Here is a 23,363-nt window from a genome sequence, read left to right as displayed (position 1 = left end):
TTTTTTACATTATGCTTTAAAATAAACCTCTGGAGAATTTTACATTATGCTTTAAAATAAACCTTCTGGAGAACTTCTTAACAGATTTTAGATAATTGTCACTTTGGTTAAGTATAAAAGTTGATGAGGAATGAAAAAGCATTTTCATAGTGTATACAAAGGGCTGAAAGAGTCTTACGATCATCACCACTGATAAGTAAGCGCAGATTTATTATGTCCACATCAGCACATTGGTTCAGTTGCTTAGGAAAATGAATGTCAGAACTGTTGTCTGTTTTCCTAAAACTACTTGTTAATTTTAAGAGAAGCCTTCCCAGTCCCCATTCTGTAGCAAATCAAATTAATTTTTCTGAGTGACATCTCCAAGTCAAATTTTTACCTCAAATTAAATTTGACTTACAAACCAAGTTTTCCAAATCAATTTATTAATTCTTATTATGCTGACAGGTGGCATCATTAATACTTTTAACAAAATGACTTAAAATTAGCCAAATATCTAAGAGAGTTACATGTACAAAAGATATACAAATTAAAACCTTTAAAAAGTAATAGATACCATAATTTGTACTTGACCATAACTTCTGTATTGAGAAATGATTGATTGTAAAATTAAAACCTAAGATAAAAACTGTACATCATATACTTTGAGTGATTTACATCTTAAGGCAGTTTTTCACTGTTACACATTTAGTGTCTCTGGTGGGTTGAGGAGAGAAACACCATGATACCTGTAAGTAGGAAAAAATCCATTTTTAGTAAACATTCATTGGGTGAAGATCATGGAATGATATAAAGACTAGGAACTCAAAAATGCTATTTCTATCTGATTGAGTTAATGGTTATAAAATCATTATCTGGTCCCCAAAACATGCACGCATGCCCCATTCCTCTTCTCCCCCAAATGCAAGACAGAAAGCATTAACTACAACCTATTCAAAACACATGGCCTGCTAAGAGAATAGCTTCGTAAGGCTGTGCCTGCTTTGTGAATCCTGTGATAAAGTTAAAATGTCAAGGATCTTTGAACCATATAATAGCCTGGAAAAGCAAGCTTCTTTAATATCCATGTTAATTCTTACTTTGAATTTTTGTACTTTTCTCTTATTGACTGTTGTGCATGCTGTGGTGCTCTGAGGTAGGTCTGGTGAAGGTCCATGAGACAAGGCTTAAGACTTTCCAGGGTATATCCAGTCTTTTGTACTAATGATTCAGGCTACAGAGGAGGGAGTAGAGAACCATTGAGTCTTGTTTTAGTAACGCATTAAACACGATTTAGTAGTTGGCATTAAGCTTGAGTTTTGTTAAATTTCATTACTAACACCTCCACCTAACATAGCTTCCAGTCTTCTCAAGCCGTTATTCCATCTCTTTTATGCTGACATTGATCAATTTTTACTACTTTCCCTGCCAGCAGCAGGTCTTAGGGCCTGAATTCTTTAAGCACACCTTTCAAATCCAAGTAATAACTAAGCTTTCTACCTAACAAACATGCTAGTCAACAAGTCAGGTGCTTTAAACAGTGCAGATGGTTGAATGGTTTTTCCAGGTCAGTACATCTAGACAACCATCAGTTGTATAGGACAGTTATTTAACATATCTGGCACAAGCATTTAAGTCACAAGGTAGATGTGTGAAGACATGGTAATACATACCCAGCTCTGTCCTGTGACTGTGTAGAGTGCTAAATGAAAGGCCGCTCCAGCAATAACTGATGGCAAATACTTTAGGTAGGGGTCAGCATCTATCAAACTTAACTCTCCCAAAAACTGGAATGAAAAAGTAAATAGACTTGATGATCACGAGAGTGCTAGGATTCAAACCTCAAATCTTTGCCTTCTGACCGAATGTTGTCCTAACTGGCTCTATAACAACCGTAGAGAAAAATTTCCATAGCCTCATCTCTGAATATATCCACTATTTTAGTGGTTTGCTCCATTCTCATCCTGTACTGTTTTCCTCTTAATAACTTTTAAAACAATTCTTCTGGCAACCATTTCCCTAGACTTCCTCCTCATACCACTACTCTTGGTGCTTTCCCAATTTATATTATCTTTTGCCAATGGTAGGCTTTCTTCTGAAAGCATTTATCTGTCCTCAAAATACTAAATCCCTTGACCAAAGCTGTATAATGAAACTAGGGCTTGTCCCTAATGAAGACCTAAGAATCTTCATTCAAAAAAATGAAAAGAACTTACCATTGCTAAACTTTCAACTTTGCAGTTTGCAGACTGCTGGTGCAGAAAGTATTGGGTAAGAAACTGATTTACTGTTGGTGCAGCTAAGTCAAAAGCAAGGACTTTCAAAACTAAGTGCTCCATTCTCAGAACTTGTTTCTTGGTATAGGTATCATCTGTAATGTACACAAACTCTGCTACTTCTGGGGGGTATATTTCTTCAAACTTTCTACAATGAGAAAAGTTTTAGGTAATCAGTCCTTCTAAAAGAGAAGCAAGCTTGTTTATCCCAATTCTGAACTCTCTTTAGCAGAATACATAGAATGAATCCAAAACCTACACTTTCCACCAACTGCCTGTTACCACTGATACTTGATCATTTCTAGCAGAGACTGGGTAAATGTAAATTAAAAGACCCAAATCAATAACAGACTTTTGAGATACTTCTCCCAGTGCAGTCAAAGGAAATAAACGAGAGGCTAGAGACTTCCCAAAATGAGAACAATGCCAGAGTTCACCAAGTAACTGAAAATTTAGGAAATTATCTTAGAAAAATAAACGTTTTGTGTTTTAGTTTTTAAATTTAGTTTTCATGTCTTAATGATGAAAAGGTTAAGATTTTGATTATATGCCAAAAAGCACTTTTTAGTGGAAGGAACCACATTTTTAAACTTTGTAATCTAGGACTAGTGTATTAAAATGTACCCTGTCTCCATGTTCATTCAAGAAGGTACCCTGAAATCCAGATCTGGGAAAACTAATGTTCTAAATTAGAAAACACTTTCACCCACACTGCTGCCCATAAAGTAGCCACTGACTCTCTCTGCCTTGTGTAGTACGTTAAAATGTCACACTGGTAAAAATCAGTTTCTTCCCTACACAGAAAGGTAGTGATCACTTTTAATCCAACAAACCAAGCTGGACTTACGAGGCTAACAGCATAGCAGCAGTGCCCACAAGCTGAAGTTTTCCTCTCAACACAGACATCGATGAAAGGAACCTGTCAATGTAGTTCACAGCTAAATGCAGGGTCTCATTCTGTAGTTTATATTCTTCTCCTACTTCAACTAACCAGTCCACGAGGATAGCCCTCATACTATTAGTGATGTCTGGCTGTTTCTTCATGTAACCCACTTTAGGCTTACATTTAACCTGTTGAGAAAGTTACTTAGTATAGTGTTAAAATTGCAATAGATTCTTCCATTAACAAAGATGCTATGGGCTAGAAACACAAGTATAGCATTAGAGTAATTTACTAACCGTAAAAAACTTAAAAACATTATCCTCTCAATTTCATTTCTCCAAATTGAATAAATAACATTATAAAAAGTGGATTCAGAGAGCCTTTACCTCCATTTCCCTAAGGTATGTGTGAATATCCTCATGGTAGTCTGGTACTTCATTAACACTTACTGGCTTTTCATCTTCCAATACAATTGACATGTCCATAGCATGTGGGGACTCTAGGAGAATCCAAAAGTGTGATTAAGTTCACTGTTTAATTTTCTATTTAATTTAATAGCTAAAAGTGATTGCCCTTGTAAGGATTCCCATACTATGAAGCATTTACTTCATCCAACTAAAAAGGGCTCCTCAGGACAAAGTACATAGAATATTTCCCTCTGGTTTTAGTACATCTGTCCACTTAGCTTTGGAATGATTTTAGTTAACAAGAAAAAATACCGTTAGGCCACTAACAGGAAAATGAGTTTGAGGATCAGGCATTATGTTCAAGTAGCATTCATCTTCCAGGAGAGAGAGGAGCAGAGAGCACGGTAGTTCTGTTAGGACAAACTTAAAATCCAAGTTTTGAGATAATATCCAGGATTTGCCCCATGAGTTTGCAGACCCCAAAGTCTGACATATTCAAAGCACAATCTAGGCAATAACTAGAAGCAAGGCTAACAAGTGTGTTGATGAGAAAATTAGGTTTGTTACTGACAGTTCAAATTAATACTACAATCAACAAGTGATTTATTTTTTGTAATTTTAAATTATCTCTTGAAGCAAAGAATATCATCCATTATTCTTTTTACTTCAAGGTTCACTGACTTAAAATTTGTTGCAAGTTTTAAATAAAAATACACAAATTATTTCCAAAGGGACTTGCCTGCTATTCCCAGACCACCTCTCATCAATAGAAGTAAAACTAAAACAAGATTGGATTTAGTGAGCTGACCAGGCACTCCACAGCCCTATGGTGAAGAGGCAGCGCAAACTGGGGGCACAGCTGTCTACAGCAGCTGCTTTGCTTAATATGTGGTTCAGTGCCAACAGCCACAGTTCAACTGCTGACTCACAGGAGGACAGTGTCCCTCTCTGGTATCAGACAATCACGCAGACCAGTTTTACAGAAACAAAATTTTAAAGCTGAAATAGATGTTAGACATCACAATATTTAAAGCTGCATCCTCAAAGAGCATTCTCGGCAGTGGTATGTACAAAGTAAGTCTTATGACTACAACTGAAATCTATTCTCCCAATCAAGCAAACATTTCCAGGGTCAGATTAAAATAAGTGAGATTCAATTAAATTGATGCGATTGGCAGTGTACCAAAAGGAGCACCTGATCAGGCTCTGGGTCCTTTCGTAGGTCACTAGGTCATGTATTAGAAATGAGGCCTAAGTCACACCCTTTCTAAACTTGTTACATTAAACTTAACTCATTATGTAGTAAGGATCAGGTAAGATAATGTCTTAAAATGCAAATTATTGTTAATCCAATCTATTTAATAATTATAATTACATTGATCTGACACAGATGTTCTTTAAAACTTACCAAAACTACCATCCATTGGATAATCAAGAGGTGCCAGTGGTTTTCTTGGTCCAGGCAAAGCAATAGCTGAATTAAAAGCCAGGGCATCTTCACATTCTGTTTTTTTAGATTCACTTGACCTCTTTTGAGTCTCTTCTTCTGCTTCATCCACATGAATGGTAAATGCAGGCTGTTTACTGTTTGCTTTCCAGGGAGGAACAGTGACATGCTCATCATTTATAGGAAGATCTTTAAGAGGTGCAACCTAAAAAGAAATGAATAACTGGCTTTGAGGCTATTTAAATGGAGTTTTGCTTTCTTTTATGGGTCTCAGCCTCCAGTTTTACTCCCAAATACTCTATCAGGAAAATTAAACTTTTTGGGGCAAAGGCAAGGATTTGAGGGATTGAAAAAAGAAGGGATGTTCCAATTTGTCACACGCATTCCTAGGAAGGTTATAGAAAGAGTCATACTAAGTGGAATTATGCAAAACTAATCAAGGCCACAAGATGGGTGGAGCGGCAGGCAGAAAGATGACAAGTTTAGGAGAGAGATGGCAAAAGTGTCGGTTCACCACTTTCGCCCCAGGGTGGAGCAACAGAGCAAATCCGGTAAAATGGCGGAATTTACCAAAAGCAAAGTATTATTATACCCTTTCGTAAAGTAGAGGTAATCTCTTAACCATATGGGGAGGAGAAAGGGGGTCTGGGTCCTAGAGCAGCGCCTGGGGTTTAAAAGCAGAGAGGAAGCCGCAGAGTCGTGCAAAGACCACACTCATGTTGTAGGGCTTGGTGTGACCCCATTATCTATAGAAACATACCTCAATAGAGATCAGACAGGCAACATAACGCACAGTGCTGGCAAGGAGAGTAATGGGAGAAACTACCATAGTGGCATCCCACATGCCAGGAAACCAGGGATCAAGGGGACTCCAGACCGAGGCCTCCCTAAAAAAGCCCGAGGATGCTTTCTCGCCACTCCTCTGCCTGCTAAACCCATGGAGAACTCCTGCTCGGCCCACCCTCCTGCAGATAGATCTCTTTACCCGTCGCGTCTTGGGCCTCTGCTGCGGCGCTGGACCCCGCGCGTTCCCGGCCTTCAGCACCGCCAGCCGGGCCCGGGTCCGGGGCTGCTGGGCGGGCGCCGCCTTCTCGGGGTTGATGTTCTCCTGGTCCTCCAGCAGCGCCGTCTGCTGCAATGTTAGCAGCGCAGAACCCGCCTCGCGGGCCGCAGGCCCGGGCGCGGAGCTGCCCAGCATCACTGCTCCCGGGGGCGCGGCGGGATCAGCCTGCGGCGCCAAGCAGCGTGCACTCCGTCCCGCCGACCGGCCGCGCAGAGGAAGGCTTCAGCCGTGGCCGCCCGCCGGAGCCCGGGCCCGCCTGCCCGCGCGCCCGCTCGGGATCGCGCAGGACCGGAGAAGTTGCGAAAGGCGCAGACAGGCACTGCCGGGCGTGGAAGGCGACAGACGCCCCCGAAAAGAAGCGAGCAGCCCGCCGGAGCGGCGGCTGTTCATGCAGTTCAAGTATCCCGCGACTATTGAAATGGACCAATGAACAGGGCCGCGGCCCGTGACGTCACTAGAGGCGACGCGGTCGCAGGCGAGTGAAGGCTGCCGCGAAGGCTACCGCGTAGGGGCGGGGCAGAGGAGCGTCGAACGGCGGCGGGAGGAAGGACGCCTGCGCCGGCCGGGGAGGCGGGGCCAGAGAGGGTGACTTTAAACGGAGCCACTAGGCAGGCTCAGGGCAAGGGCTGTCTCAAGGGTAAACTGACTTAACCTGGAGCGATTACTAGTGGGCCGACCAACCTTTAGCCCCGGGACCTCCAGTTAGCTTGACGGACTTGCTTCCCACGGTCTAAAATCGGGCCCGGCCACTCGCGGGCCTGGTAGTCTTCAGTGTCTGCGTTCGCAGTCCTCTTATGTCATTGGGAGGAATGCTATCCACACGTCATACGGTTGTCGTTAGGATTAAATAATGTGCATAAATCACTTAACACGCGGCTCACGTGGTAACAGGTACTCAAGTGGCAGACTATATATCTTAGTATTTAGGGGTTTCTTTAGTCTTATGCTTGTTATTTTTCCTAATGAAGATGCAATTAATTTAAGGTGCCACCTTGAACTACTTTTGATATATATCACAAACGTACTACAAGAAATTCAACTAGACAGCCATTAATTTTTATCTATTTTTCCCCAAGCTGTGGCAGCCAACACAAAGCACCCAGTGAAATTCTGGTGACCTAGATATAATTATGTGTTCCATTTAGAAATGAAGGTTGTTTAAATATAGTAAAAACAATATGACCTTATTAAAATAAAACTCTTAGCAATATGTGCCTTCAACAAATTTTCACATTTAATATACAACAAAGCTTGCACATAACTAATAAATATAATGGTATATAATTAATAAGCATTATTGTTTTCTGACAAATTCATGCATGTGCCCTTTTTGAAAACAGAAAGAATAGCTTATTTTCCATTATAATCTTTATGGCATTTTAAAACAACCTTTAAATACAATATTCCCCTGAATGTGAATAAAGATGAAGATTAATGAACAAAAGTCCCATACTCTTAAAGTCATATTTCCCTCCATATATGATAAAAAGGAAATTAGTGGATACCAGTGCAGGAAAATCTAAGAAGCCATCACTATTTCTGGACTATTCACATGTAGTAGACTTATATAGCTCTACTGGGTACACGACATCAAGTTAAGATCCCCCCAATCTGTGCAAACTCTGCTTATTTCCCTGGGCACAATTTATAGCACTGAGCCAACTCAAGCATCTCATACACTGAGTATGAGTCAAAAAATATTACCAAGCAAGATCGAAATCAGTTGTAAATCAATCTCAACTCCTAGAAAAAATAATTGGTAGGTTACTTCCACTGGATGACAACATACATAGTAAGCAGGCACAAACCAGGCACCAGAACTCGGGTTCTGGTCCCAGCTTTACAAAATAATAGCATGTCCTCTTAATCACTTAAACTCACTGAGAATCAGTTTTCCTATATGATTTGACAAAATAATAATAATAAATATACGTTGTGAAGATCAAATGAGGTAACATATGCAAATACATTTTGAAACCTTTACAGTTTATATATGTGTGCAGCTTGTTAAATATTTGAATATATTTTTATTTTCCAAATATTATTTCTCAATTTAAAAGTTAAAACATCCACTTGCAAAATATCCACTAAAATCTCTTATAATCATTCCACTTGTTTTTTTTTTTTAATTCTCTTTATTTTTAAAAAGCTCCATTTGTCAAAAGAAATAGATGCATTACTAAATATCTCAAATATTTTTAGATGATATTACACAGCATCTGAAATAAAAGTGGGTACAGTTAGCTTGTAATTCTGTTTTAACATTTTTCATTTAAACAGACTTCTTTGAAACTTTACCTTGTTTACATTTCATGTAGCATCAAAGAAAGCAATTAAGGCATTTTGGTCATAACTGTCCAGAATCTCCAGTAAAAGAGGTACTTTGGTTTTTACATTGGTGCCTTTGAATTTGAACTTATCTATGAAAAGATCAGTGATCATGCCTACAAAGAAAAACATTAGTTCTAATTAAGACACAGTGTTTAATGAAAGTAATTGCTTGAGAATCGATTTCTAAGCACCTGTAATTCCATTATTTAATATACACAAACCCCAAAAGACTGATGCTTAAAAAATATTTATTTTGGGGCGATTTTAAGACAAGTTTCAAAATATAAATCATTTGGCTAATAATCCTCTTAACAACTGGTTACAAGCTATTAATTTAGACAATCAACTGCTGACCAGTTTTGAACTGCTACTGGTATATATAACATCACAACAAGCAGTTTATTTTTCCTACCAAGCTGACCATTTTGACATAGTGTAGACAGATTCTATCCCTAACAGCTTTATTTGAATTAAAGTATTACATTACATATTGACCATTCTTGGGATTTGACTTGAAGGCAAATATTCCTAGGTTCCTCTTGCTCTCACTCTTTTTTCAATACAATTTGTGAAACACCTAACTTCTCACCACCAAAGCAAAATGAGTTTTGAACTGTAAACTGACACAGCACATATACATATCCCTTATTAAATTTTGCCTAAAAAATATTAAATGCTGCAATTTGATATTTCACAATAGCAACAAAACCTGAAAATTATTTGTGTGAAATATAGCCTAAATTTTAATGCTCCATAGGTAATATTCATTTCACACCAGGTTTCTTCATATATATAGATTAATTATTGCATTACACTTATTTCACTTCTTAATTTTTACTTGCATTTTATCAAGAATATTAAATATTAAAACTAACGACAAAATAAATATTTGGTGCAATAAATTGGTTGTCACTGGTTCATGACTGCTGTAATCTCTGCCTGTCTCCTTCTGCCCAGCTTCTCTCACATGATCCTTCGCAAATAGCCAGTAGAAAAGAAATATGGCAAGGTATTCTAGAATGTCCACTAACCATAAAGTCTTTCAAGATGTGCAGGTTGCTTTTTGTATTCTTCCTGGAGATGATCTGCCTCTTCTAGAATACAGCGATATTCTGGTATCAGAAAGTTTGTATTTCCCTCATGAACCTGCAATTCCTTATTTAAATTTAAAACAGAAGCACCTTAATGTTCAAAATTCAATCCAGTGTAGCTTTAAAGTCTTTACAATTTTAGAAATCTCATTACAATAAAATAATGATCATGAGTCCATGACACATTTACTTACTTTTAAAGCATCAATTAACTGCACTTTCTTAGCCAAAAGCAGCTGGTACTCCAGCTTTGGGTGGATTAGCTTTAAAGTGTGCTTGACTGAGACTTCATTTATCTCTAGAAGGAGTTGAGCCAAGCACAATTAGGTAAGTCACTTTGATCAGAAACACTCTTATTGTAACGACAACAACCAAAAAACCCCAGAAAGAATGATTCATTTTTCTTTCTTTTTTTTTTTTTTTTTTTTACCGTATGATATGTTGAGGTTAATTTTCCTTTTTGTAGCTTCTTTAGACAGCACATCTTTTAGGATGGATATAGTAGAAATGTTGTCAGATTTAAAAACTCCTTCTCCTTTTCTATAAAATTAATATATTTTTTAAAAGAAAAGCTTTAGAAGAAAATACATCAGAAAATATGTCCAGTAAATACATATTTTGTGACTAGAACCTAGTGTTTAGATTTCATTTGATTTTAGATTTCTTTATATACATATCTTATTAATATAAAGAATATTTAAATACTGTTATATTACTGTTATATTAATTCGAGTTCTGAACATACTTGTAAAACTAAACAAAACTTGTCAGATATACGTCTCCTAAAGATATGACAATTTATAAAAGTCTTTCATTTAAAACAACTTTTTTTCATTTTCTCTAATAAAACTTCCAATAGCTAACCCCTTATGTATGTAAAATGCATTCAGAATTGCTTACTTACATATATGTTTTTCTTTGCTATAATCACATAAATTACAGCATGACTATGTGTTTCATCCTTAAAAGAAAGCTGATATCAAACCTAAGAGTAACATCATCTGCTCTCCCATTGCCACTTCTTCTGGTCACAGGACCCTTCCTTCTCTTCAGGGAACCACTCCTCTCTCTCACCCTTCTCAATCCATATGGTTTTACTGGCATTGGCCTCAGTCCCGTCTCTGGGACCTCAGGAGGAACCATTTAGCAGTGTATTCCATACCCCTGACCACAGTAGTCCATGGCTCGACAATGATACTCAATCCTGGACTTTTACTGAAACTAGTGAGAGAGAGGCTCTATGGTAGCTGAAGAATAAGTAGAGTTTTGACTGTTAAGAAAAGAATATTTAAGGACACAGAAGGGGAAAGTGTAAAAGTGTGCTATTATAAAAATATATAATATGTCAGAGGCATATCAAAACTGTCTGCTATAATTAAAGTGTGAGGTTCACTGTGGTACTTCAAAACAGGGGTCATTACTACAGGTTTAGACACAGATAAGATTCCCTGAAGGGTACAGGGAAACACCACCACAGAACTGAAGCTAAAACCATTTAGCTTGGTCCCAAAGGCTGCATTCTGAGATAAAATTATGTGTTCACTGCTGTTTTCAGAACATAGCATGGTGAAGTCTCAGCTAGGAAGCAGGAAGTTAAATACCTCAATACTCTGCTTAGGGAAAGAATCCTTAAGAGACAGAGACAGAGAGAGGATAATAAGCCCCTTCCTCTCCAAACAAAACGAAACTGAAAAACAAAAGATCAAACAAAAACAACCTACAGATGTGAGAGAGAATAAAGACCCTTAAGAAGTGTGAGGGTGCAGGCTCAAAGAGGAGATGTAGAGAAATGAGCCTACCCATGAAGTAGGCCATTTCACATTCAGAAAGAGGAACAAAGGAGAAAAAAAAATCAGCCTCTACTGTATTCAGAAGTAGAAATTATGGGAGCCTATGAGAGGTGAGTGTGAAGTGACAGTGAAGGGGGCAGGAATGCAACCAGGAGCTTGAGAAGAGTGTAAACGAACAGAACGACCTCACCTCATAACATGACAGCCTCAGAAGCCTGCATGTTCTAAGCTCTGAAGTTCTAAGCCATTTCCTATTTTTGCAAAAAGAAATTCAATTGGAATTTTTATTGGAATTAGGATAAATGTTCCAATCAATTTGGGAAGGACTGCCATGTTTACAACTGCCATGTCTTCATACTGATGACTACAGAATATATTACTCCATTTAATCACATCTTTTACGTCAATAAAATTCTCAAGTTTTCTTCTTGTAAGTTATGCATATTTCTAATAAAGAACATTCCTGTAGACTTCATATGGATATTCTGTTATTGTTACTGCTACTCTGGAAGGGTCTTTCTAAACAATTTCTTTTCTAACTGGTTATTGTTGGGAATGGGAAAGGCATTGATCTTGCATACTCGCCCGTATTCAATCATTTTTTAAAACTCATTAATTCCACTTGTTTTTCCATAGATTCTCTTGAAAGTATAGGTTTTCAATCATATTATTTGCAAATTATTCCTGCGTTAAATGAAAATTTAGAAGCTCCATTTATATAAAAACACATTTGAACCAGTAGTAAGTTTTATTTACCTGTAGGTACTTTCAAGTTGTGTATCCAGGAAGGTGTTCTGAAAGTAGAATGTCACACATTCTCCTGCTGGAGGTTTTTCGGGAACCTCAGGCAGGCAAAAAACCACCCAGGAGTGAACTTCAGCAAAACTGAACTGGCCTGTTAAAGTCAGTGTATTCATGGGTCTGTAATTTAATAGCAGAGGTACACATTTGTGCGTGGGAATACGTGGAGGCAGAACAGGTACACAACACATTAACAAACAGAATTTTGCAATAGTAGCTAAACAAATATAAAAAGTCTCCATTTAATTTTTCTCAGACTAATCTTACCCATTAGATAAATGAACATTCTGATTTCATGAAAAAAAAAATGAATGCTTATCTATACCTGTGCTTTTAATATTCAGTTAAGTGACATAAATAGCTTGTTTTCATTATAACATGCTTTACAAATAAAATTCAGTTTACTCAGGTAGATTTCACTTTTTAAAAGTTCATCTAGTGTTTCTACTATATAAACTACAAAACATACTTACACAAGAATCTCCTTAGGGAAAGAATCAGCGTAATGTGAAGGCAAAGAATTGGGCCTTTAGGTAAGATAGACATGCATTTGAAACCTTGCTCCATTATTTACTAGCTGTGTGCCATTGGGCAAGTTAGGAAATGAAACCTTGTATCTTGCAGGGATATAAAATAATACTTTCTATCTTGCAAAATCACACTCACACACACATGCACAAACAAAAGGTTGTAAAATAAATCAAACGGATAATTATAAAGAGTTAAGAAAATGCGAAGTTTATGGAATCAAAGACTCAGAAGAAATTTTAAGAGGATCCAGAATTAAGAAACCTAAGAACTAGAAGGAACTTTTGACCCTTTTGACCCATCCAGACCAACCCTCTCATTTGCAGATGAGAAAACTAAAGCCCTGAGAGATTAAATTACTTTCCTAAAGTCACATAGGAACAGACATAAGATTACAATCTGAGTCTCTTGATTCCCAGTTTGCTGTTCTTTCCAGCACACCATGATACCTCCATTAACAACTTTGACTTTTAAGCAGGAAGACACCGCAAAAAGAATCTGTTCTCTTTAATGTTTTCCAAAAATCTTCCTTAGGAATATTTCTCCTTACATCTTACTTAAATTACATATCTGTAAAATTACAAGCTGCAATAGAAAAAACATGGGCTTTGGCTTCAAATCACAGCTCTGTTTCTTATAGCATCAAGTTACTTTTCCAAGCCTCCATTTCTCATTAGTAAATTACCACCTGTCTTGCTATAAGACTTAAATTATAATCTCTAAGCACCTAGCACAATGCATGAAAAAGGAAAAGTATTCAATAATTGTTCGTTTCTTTCCCTTCTCCTTCATTTAAACCCAGGTCTCTCATCTTCACAGAAGAAAGCAAAACTACAAACAGGAGGATGCTTAAGTTAGAATGTAAGTCAGAAACAACAGGGACTATCACAACCAATTGCTCTAGTAGTATTCCCTGAGGTGAAACAGAAAGGAAATACAATGTTTGAGACTAATATAGTGAGGTCCTGTTCACAGAGAACTCAAATGCTAAACAGTATTTGCTCACGATAGGAGTTTGAGAGAGAGAACTGTTACTCTACTGATCTCAGAATGGTAATATATGAGAAAGATAGGAAAGTCCAACCCAAACCAGCCTCCCTAAGCAGACAAAGAATCTTATATCTATTAGAAATATTAATCCATAGCATTTAAATATTTATTGAATTTTTAAAATATACAAATGGCTACCAGAATTTACACTACAAAAATAAAAAGTAAGTTTATCTGCATCATGTAATATCCTAAAAATAAACTGCTCTCTCCTTTGTCCTACCTGTCATGATCAATAAAATGAGTTCTTTGATGGAGTGAAAGGGGTTTGATAAGGTACTGGCGGACCTGACAGGTTTTGGGTTGAATTCTTGGAGTCACATATGCTTGAAGTGTGCCATACTGGCCTTCGATTGAGCGAATCTGATTCAACACAAAAGAGGACGGAAAATAAGAATAATCTAGCAATATAAACATTATCTTTAAAATGTCGAACACAAATAATCAAGTACTTATGCTTTAATCTCCTCTGTAGTATTTTAAAGGAAATAATGACATTCTATTAAACAACTACTTTTTTACCACTAGAATAAAGGAAAATTTAAAAAATTTTGGCAGTCCAAAGTAAAATTAATCCACCTATAAAAGTTATCCCCACCACATATTTTTAGGTGATTTGTCTATACTTAGCAATGTTATGCCATTCCAAAAGACACACATTCTCACATACTACCCTATCACATCTAAAAATACAGGTGTATAATATATTTTATAAGATTCACATCAAAAATGGTTAAAATTTAGACACTTTTGTTGAAGGGATAAGTAAGTTTTCCAAATAACTAAAACTTATATGGATTACTTCATTCTCTCAGAAATGGGGGTATTATAGACTATAGCTGTTATTATAGAAATCTTTACAGAAAAAAATGTTTCCAAGAACTTAATTCTTGCCTTTCTATGAAAATAAATGTATCAAAAGTAAAATTAAAAAAAAATCTCTCACTTCAAATTAAATAACTAAAATAGATTTGTGTGCTACAATCAGTATTTAATTATAAAAGTTATTATGTTACTAAGTTGCTAGAGAAAATTTTAAAAGATTTTCTCTAGAACAGGTAGTAATAACTGACAGCACTGGAATGCAATCAGAAAAATCCAGATAGTAGGAAACTATAGGGCAAATGCTCAGATACTTCAATAACCAATTTACCTTATTTGGACCATGACTAGATTGAACAAACTGTAAAAACAAAAATCAGTGAAATCTGAACACTAAATACTTGATGATATTAAGGAATTACTGTTAGCTTTTCTTAGGTGTAATAATAGTATTGTGATTATGTTTAAAAAAAAGAGTTCTTATCTTTTAGACATATGTATTGAAATATTTACAAATGAAATTATAAAATATCTTGTATTTGCTTTGAAATAATTTGGAATGCAGAGTGACAGTATAAACAAGACTGCCATGAGTTGATCATTGCTGAAGCTGCAGTCATTACTTTTACATATGTTTGAAACTTTCCATAATAGAAAATTAGAAAAAAATTTCCAGTTAGAGAAAATTTAGGATTGGTAATTTTAGAGAAGGTGACTGGTTGGGTGCTAAAAGCAGAGAAAGTCGTTTGGGCTGAATTAAAACCTAACAGGTCATTCAGAAGTCATTACTCCAAAAGGACTCATTTCAGGGAGAAATTTAATGCAAAGAAATGATATGATATGTTGCATGATATACCAAGGAAAAAAAGAAAGTTCAAACTTTCAAGTAAAGGTAATTTCAAACATTTTTACCTTGAGTTCCAGCCTTGTGGTATTTGCCTGGCACCGATAAGTGGCGAGAAGAAAGTTGTCATTTGACTGGGAAGAATTCAAAGTTGAGGAAAAGGATGAATCCATGTTTTTAACAATAAAAATAGCATCGATAATAATAATGGTTACTATTCACCGAGCACACATCACTTGGGTCGCACTGTGCTAAATGCTCTTTGCTTATTCCTACAAACAACCCTATGGTAAGTTTTACTAAGTAAGTTTTAACAGATGAAGAAACTGAGGCATGAGGGGTTAGGTAAATTTCCCAAAAGCTTGTTAGTGATGAAACTGGAATTCAAATTCATATCTTTAAGACTCTAAAGCTCATGCTCTTTCCATCTTCAGTCTCTACAATAACATTTTAAAATATTAACTGTTCTTCTAAAAATTTAACTGATGGTGCAAACTCCTAATGCTTATATGATAAAGACAAAAACACCAACGTTTGGCGTTGAATGTCTTTGATCGTCACACATACTTATACAGGACTGATAAATATCTATCTGCGTATTCCCAGCAAATAGCACAGTGCCCGGCATTCTGCAGGCATTCAATACATGTCTGTTGAATTAAATTGGAGAGGTTACTTCAAGTATTATAACTTCTCGAAACTGAATATTAAATTACTAAAAATAGAAAAATACATCTGGGTGCACGAATTACAAAAATAGACAAAGCAACATGAAATATTTGATATGAAATTTTCACGTACTGCTATTTCCCTATTTTTAATAAATAACCTAATAAATGAAAAGGATGCTAATATCAAAAAGAAGATTTTAACCTTTTGATTTAAAATAATATAAACTTAATAAACACAGAGGATCAATCAACCTAAAAATAAACATACTTTTGTGTGATTAAAAACAAATGTTATGTACTTAAGTATTTATCGATAAAATGACATAGATTAAAAGAAATAAAGTGTCTGGGATTAGGTCTGTGATGGGGGAGGAAGAGAGCGAAGAGCATAAAACAAGACCGGCCATATGGTGAAGTCAGTAATGAGTACACGGAGGTTATCATACTATTCTTTCTACTTTAGTATATACTTGAAATCTCCACAAGATTTTTTAAAAGCCATCATTCTAGAAAATAGGTTTTAAATTAGTATAAAATACTAATTTCAAAGAATCCTGTAGTGATGCAAATAAAACAGGTTAATCTTTCATAGTAACTTAGGAATTAAAGATTTTAAGTTTATATTAACTTGATTTTTTAAATGATCACAAAAATGTAGGTCCTAATCTTTTATGTTTTATTCTCAAACAGGGATGACAAACCCTATATGATAACGTAAAACAACTGTTATAGAATTTCTTACTAAAAAAGAGCTTTATTATGAAATTACATTGAAAATTATTCCCTAATATGGCTATCAACTTTGTTCTTTATCTACTCCTTTTATTCCTCCCTTTTTTATATGGATAACTACTTGCCAACTCCAGTCATCTCCTGCTCTGGCTTGCCTTCTCCAGTGCAACTACTCCACACCTTATCTTGCCCCTGACTTCCCTTCAGGAGCCACACCTAGCTCTGAGACAGCTAGTTTGTAGTACGTACTAAGCAGAAAGATGAGACACAGTGAGCATGCCCCAAAGTTCTGACTCAATCTCTTCCCAGGGTCTTTGCACATTGTCAGTGCTCAATAAATGTCTGCTGAATGACGGGTAAGCAAGATTCAACAAGCCCAGAGAAAGTGAGGAAGGGCAGGCAGAAGGAACAGATCATGTTCAAATGTAGAAATGTGTGAAACTGTACAGTATTTTCAAGAAATTTTAAGAACCTCAGTTTGGCAGAAATAACGTGCATGGGAGGGAAGGTGGCAGCTGGTGAGAGAGGTTGGAGATGTAATCAAGAGCTGAATCACGGAAAGTTTTTTATGCCACAATGAGGAATCTAGACTTACATGCAGCAGGAAAAAAGGAATCTTTAAAGGGTTTGAGAAAGAAATGACACAGTGATGTTTGTGTTTTAGGACGACCTCTCTGGTGGCAGTGTACAGCACAGCCTGGAGGTGAGAGGCAATACTGGAGGCAGAGAAACTGGTAAACGGGCAGTCCAAGCAAGACATGATGAGGGCCTGGAAAGTTAACAGAAGTGGAAATGAAGCAGACTAGAGGTACAACAGCCAGGGAGGCAGAACTGGCAGAAACTCATGACTAATTGGATTTAACAGATCAGAGGAAGGAATCAGGAACAACAGCCCAGTTTCTGGATTATCTGAGGATAGGGCGAGAGAGCAGAAGCAGATTTTGAGGGAAAGGCTATGAAAGGAAAGACTGAAGAAGAAACATCAAACCTTAGGAGCATTTATAGGCGTTATTCAAAATGGCATAATAGAAATGAAAGGGTCTTAAGAATTCTGTATATTTTTTACTTACCTCAGAATCACAGCTGCTAAAGCTGACAACAGCAGAATTTTTATCCACATCAAGTAAATCTATTGGAACATCACTCTACAGTCAATATTTAAAAAAAAAAAGGTTCAGATGGAAAACTAAAAATTTTCACAAAACATATTTTCTCTAAGAAAGGGTTCTCCTTAGTTTTAGTTTATGTTCATCTTTAAATTTAACAGTATAAGTTCTCTTAATTTATATTTGATAATACTTATTCCTAGAACATAAATATAATAAAGAATAAATTTTATATTACAATGACCTACTTTTTTCTAATTTAGATTATCAGAGATCATAGAATACCATCTCTCACTACCCCCTTAAAAGCATAATCTTCCTATTTTTGTCAGTGCTAAAAATGTTACCCATGGGCTGCAAATAATCATATGGCCATTCTGATTATATCAGTTCACTTTGATCAATTTTAATTTCACCTACGACACAGAAAGGAGAGAATTTTTGGTCTCCTCTGGAAGAAGAGAGTTTCTAGGACAATGCTGTTGCACTGCGTTCTATGTGAATGGTGCTCCTACAGTTGTTCAGTGCAGCAGCCTTCGGGCTAGTATTACTTAAGAGAGACTTCTGCCTTTAAGTTTTAATTAATAATCTCATCTTTCCCCTACATCTTTTTAAACCTTCTCTTCTTCCTCCTGTTTATTTCTTTCTCATTTTCTGATGGGTTTTCCATCTTTTGCTTGTTTTCCATTCATCCTACTATCACCCTTTTCCATTCCCTGAATATCTTCCAATTTAAAGAAAAAATAATTAAATATATTGATGGATTTGTGTATTATTATCCTAAATCCTAAATTTCACCCTTTGGGATTATCTACTTGGCCTATTGATCTACCTAGAAACTGGTTGTTAACGAGCTAGCTGTGCTGTAAGCTATCATTTTATTATTTGGAGCTTTAAAAAAGGTTCTAATACAGGCATTAAATACTGGAGTTTTTAAATTTGCATCTCTGTTAAGATTCTTCTAAAGGTTAGCCAAAGAACAAAACCCTTAGTGTTCTTTCTGACTTCCTGAAACTTACGTCCATCAGTCTTTTATTTAATATGTATAGGATAAATAAACAGTAAAGATATAATTTAGATATGAGCGAACTGATTATTTAATGGAAGATTAAGATAAACCTTTAAAATTACTATCTAAACTAAATATAACACTTAGATAAACATTTTAAATTACTGTCTAAAACTAAAAGTGTTCAATAATTAGTGCATATGACTGGTTTGCAAAATAGATCCAGTCATAAAATGAAGAAATGAAACACTTTGCTTACCTGTATTAAGACATTATCTATTGCTGTCTGCACCTCTAAGATAAGGCTGTAGCTGGCATCATCTTTATTTAACGTAAATTTGTCATTTACACTAAATGAAGGTACTGCTGATTTCGCTTTGCTCGACTGAGAAGACTGCTGATATTTCTCTCTTTCCTGTAGTACTTTAAACTGCAGATGTTCCAACTCACTCCTAGAGGAAAATATATACAACCTTGTCACCTATAAGTATAAACATTTGAGGTCCTTAGACTATTTACAAATTTGAGACATTTACTTCTGCAAAATGGATTTTTATTGGTTGAGCTGGAACTATAACACTAATAGGAACAAAATTTTTGTTTCTATGATGGACCAAATGATTCCACATTATTTATCTCTGATCTAAAAATTAACACATCTACTCAGTCCCATATCATCAATATTAATAAAGAGTTGTAAGTACCAAGGCAGCTAAATAATCAATTCTATACACAACAATCAATTCTAACAAATCTGGTTACAGTCACATATAGTACGAATCAGAAGAGAAACTGATTATACTGGGGCAGAGGAACATATTAGATTTAATGAGAAGAAACAAAATGTGTGAAACCAGTAAACATGTACCTTTCAGTAAGACGTTAGGGGAGACAGACAAAATAAGGAGGAGGCTGCAGAGTATTAACATTTTGGGGGACCACAAGGATGATCATGAGCCAGTGGTACAGCTGAAGTTCTACCAAGGGCTGGAGAGGATTCTGCTGAGATTGAAATTAAGAGTCTCTCCAGTTAAGGGGAAAGGCCATATGCAAATGAAGCAAATAGTAATTGGGATAGAACAACATGAAGCTCAGCTAGCTCCAACTTAGGAGGAAAAGTCTGGGGAGGAGCTTGGAAGGGATATGTGCAATGAACAAAGAAAAAGACTCATTCATCCAAGAAACATTTACTGAGTGCCTCCTATGTACCCATGTTCCAGGTGCCGAATGAACAGAACAGACATAAGCTTCTCATGAGCTTACATTCCAGTGGTATCAGGAGGGGGTAGACTTGGTTACAAACATAAGGTACTGGGTTGAGGATGTGCCAGAGTAGTCATTAATTTTACTTGGTAGCCCTGTTGCATGAACATTAAAGCTTGCTTTCCTGGTGGCTTTGGTGAACTGACTTGTGGTGAACTTGCGGTATGGCTTTAGTGAACTAGTACTTGTGGCGTTTTGCTGCCTTAACTTCTGTAGCCCTCAACTACCACCAAAAAAACCACAGCCCTCCCTCCTCCAAGAGGCTGGCAAGGGTGGAAGCAGAGACAGCAGTCATTAAAAGTTTCAGCAAATCTCACTTCATTGTATAAGGCAATTTTACTTGAGGCTAGGGTCCTTGTCAAGGACTTGTCAAACTGAAAAGGCCACGAAAGCAATCCTTGAGTCTAGGGGAGTCAGCATTATTCACTTCCAGTATGAAAACTTATAAGCCAAAGTTACAGACTCAGAAGGGTCCCCAGGAGCACTGAATGTTAGAATTAGTGAAGAATAGAGCCATCTGTGTTGGTTTCTTTCTAATGTCTGAAAACTAAACATTACAACTATCTATAATCAAACAAATGAAAAAATACAATTCTTGATCTAAGAAAAAGTCAATATAGAATAAAGCATACAAAAAGTATATTTCTAACTCTACAATATTAATCAGCACTTACTAATGGTCTCACACTAATAAACTTTCATTAAAATAGGTGATAAACTAATTAATTGCATAATTCCTTCCAATAAAATGACTGCATCTATAACTAACAAAAGACAACAACCACATACTTCACGAAATGAAAAAAAAAGGCAAACAAAAATTACCGTAAAGAAGAAATTTTATTCTGCATCTCCTGATTAATTTTCAGTTCTTCTCCTGGTCCGCTTTCCTTATGAACAGGCTCTGTTGTCAGACCTGTGACCCAGCCTGGAGAGATGAATTACAATCGTGCACCACTAAGTGCTGCTGGTGTCAAAAGAAACCCCAATATACACTCCCCTTTGTCCAGCAACATCAACCTCACTTAGTGTTAGGACTTATCCCTCTTTAAAACACGAAACAAAACACAGAAGAAATCAAGCTGGAAAATAGTCAAACCAAAAAGAAATTACTTAAGCATTTTTTGATACTATTTTTGTTTTGCCTGAAATAGTATACTACTATGATTAAGGAAACCTTTAACTCCTTAATTTACAGTTTTAGTTTTCAAGTATGGAATAAGTCAACATATTCTAGCAAATACAAAAATAGCTGACAAATAAGAATTGTCTTTCAAAAATTATTTTCATGGAAAGTTAAATTCTCATATGACCATTATGAGAATGTAAAAATGACCCACTCAAAAAGCAAGTTTTAATAAGAAATGTACACAGTAACAAAACAGAAAGTTCAGCAAATACTTCTTTTAAACCAAAGAATATCATTTAATTTTCAAAGATACTCGAGACATGCTAATGAGTACCCTTAAAAAGTATTCAAATGTTAACGATTTTATAAATTAACACACCCACTCCTTCTCTCATTTTTTTTTTTTTTTGTGAGGAAGATCAGCCCTGAGCTAACATCCATGCTAATCCTCCTCTTTTTTGCCGAGGAAGACCAGCTCTGAGCTAACATCTATTGCCAATCCTCCTCCTTTTTTTCCCCAAAGCCCCAGTAGATAGTTGTATGTCATAGTTGCACATCCTTCTAGTTGCTGTATGTGGGACGCGGCCTCAGCATGGCCAGAGAAGCGGTGCATCGGTGCACGCCTAGGATCCGAACCCCGGGCCGCCAGTAGTGGAGCATGTACACTTAACCGCTAAGCCACGGGGCCTCTCCTTATTTTTTAACCAATAAAGCTTTTAATGCTGTAGGTAAGAGTGACTTACTAATAACACTTTTTAAGAAAGTAGTCATCAAAAGCAATTTATTAAATTTATATTTTTATTATTCATTCTTTCTTCAGCTACCAATCACCATTTACCTTACCTGAATATGTGGATACCACGATTTCATCATAGCCATCTTTCCCTACACAACCACCCTGGATAGATGTGACACTTTCAGACAAAGCCTAAAATAAATTTAAGATCAAGTACTTTGTTAATAACTAAGAATTTCACAGATATGTTAAAATAAGCCATAAAACTTACTTTCCTGTCCCCAGACACTTGACATATATACTGAATACTTATGATGTGCAGACACTGATTGGAAAGGCAAAAATCCCGCACAAATGGCAGAAAATTCCAGAGGTTTTAAATTTTGGGAAACAAGACTGAAAATGAGTCATCTATTTGTGTGCACCACTCAGCTACAGTAGTCATCTAACGAGCAAAAACTGATTATTCAAGAAAGAAAAAATTACATAAGCAAAACTCTCAGTACGTTTAGTATATTATCTGTATTCCACAGACCACCTCTTGAGTGTTTTCTCCAAATAGTTTTTTAGATGGATAAAGAAGATGATAGCCTATATGGAACCTTTAGGAAATTTGTTACTATTGACAGAAACCAAGTTTCTCAGATAGTTCAGGATTTATATCTCTTTTAAGCAATACTTCAACTGGTCAACTAGGAATCTGTATTTTTAACAAGTACTCTAGGTCAGTGGCTTTCAAGCTATTTGGAAAGCAAGCAATAAATTTTATATTGCAATCTTGTATACATTCACACATGAACATATACTCATAACCTAAATGCTTTGCGTTGTACTCTGATATATTCTAATCTAATCTATTTCATTAAAAAAAAAATGTGTTGTCAACCCACTAATGGGTTTTGACCAGTAGTTTGAAAAACTCTGCTAGGTAATTCTTATCAGGCAATGACAAGAACCACTGTTTTAAAGGAGAAGGTGAAGAGAATGGACACTAGCAGTAAAAATGCTAGTTCTCTTAACCTTCCCTGTAGGAGACAAACCTCTGAGCTCTTCTGCAAATCAGGCTATCTTAGCTGTTCCTGAGGTTAATTACCTGAGAAACTCAAGTACCAAAGGTCTGATTATAAGTTTGCATAAAGTTAGGTTCACAGGTACATTTTTAATAAATGTCCCAGTGGATCGCACATACACGAGAAGTCTTGAAACTTTTTTGTACATGTTCCCGCTAACGTAATCCTGAAAAAAACCTATGCATCCCCCTCTATACTTTTAAAGATTTTATTTATTTTTTTTTTTTAAAGATTTTATTTATTCATTTTTTCCCCCCAAAGCCCCAGTAGATAGTTGTATGCCATAGGTTCACATCCTTCTAGTTGCTGCACGTGGGACTCGGCCTCGCGTTGGA

At 36.3% G+C, this 23,363-nt stretch overlaps 2 protein-coding genes across 5 annotated transcripts in view; both read right to left on the bottom strand.

Annotated features, from left to right (window-relative positions):
- Positions 1 to 408: 408 nt before the first annotated feature.
- Positions 409 to 6,449, bottom strand: CCNA2 (cyclin A2). Its single transcript, XM_004426530.3, has 8 exons — positions 5,978 to 6,449; positions 4,954 to 5,197; positions 3,525 to 3,637; positions 3,103 to 3,326; positions 2,196 to 2,403; positions 1,653 to 1,766; positions 1,080 to 1,213; positions 409 to 728 (listed from the first exon to the last, which is right to left on the bottom strand). Exons 1-8 carry the CDS (start codon positions 6,188 to 6,190, stop codon positions 680 to 682), a joined length of 1,299 nt encoding a protein of 432 aa, XP_004426587.1. The 5' UTR covers positions 6,191 to 6,449; the 3' UTR covers positions 409 to 679.
- An 818-nt stretch (positions 6,450 to 7,267) lies between these two features.
- The window catches only part of BBS7 (Bardet-Biedl syndrome 7), a 35,493-nt gene continuing 19,397 nt past the window's right edge, over positions 7,268 to 23,363 (bottom strand). Inside the window, exons 9-19 of one of the 4 annotated variants that reach the window (XM_004426528.3) lie at positions 22,066 to 22,150; positions 20,919 to 21,021; positions 19,090 to 19,282; positions 17,786 to 17,860; positions 15,381 to 15,446; positions 13,870 to 14,009; positions 12,024 to 12,188; positions 9,908 to 10,017; positions 9,672 to 9,775; positions 9,418 to 9,541; positions 7,268 to 8,499 (exon numbers count right to left, since the gene is read on the bottom strand). In XM_004426528.3, the coding sequence (XP_004426585.2) occupies positions 8,366 to 8,499; positions 9,418 to 9,541; positions 9,672 to 9,775; positions 9,908 to 10,017; positions 12,024 to 12,188; positions 13,870 to 14,009; positions 15,381 to 15,446; positions 17,786 to 17,860; positions 19,090 to 19,282; positions 20,919 to 21,021; positions 22,066 to 22,150 (1,299 nt within the window). In that variant the 3' untranslated portion in view covers positions 7,268 to 8,365. Of the gene's footprint in view, positions 8,500 to 9,412; positions 9,542 to 9,671; positions 9,776 to 9,907; positions 10,018 to 12,023; positions 12,189 to 13,869; positions 14,010 to 15,380; positions 15,447 to 17,785; positions 17,861 to 19,089; positions 19,283 to 20,918; positions 21,022 to 22,065; positions 22,151 to 23,363 lie in introns of those variants that run through there. The other 3 variants (XM_087437673.1, XM_087437672.1, XM_087437671.1) reach the window with 3 other exon arrangements.

This window comes from Ceratotherium simum, chromosome 12 (assembly GCF_057802395.1).
Source record: "Ceratotherium simum simum isolate JZ-2026a chromosome 12, ASM5780239v1, whole genome shotgun sequence".
NCBI classification, from domain to species: domain Eukaryota; kingdom Metazoa; phylum Chordata; class Mammalia; order Perissodactyla; family Rhinocerotidae; genus Ceratotherium; species Ceratotherium simum.
This window is presented reverse-complemented; position numbering and strand designations above follow the sequence as displayed.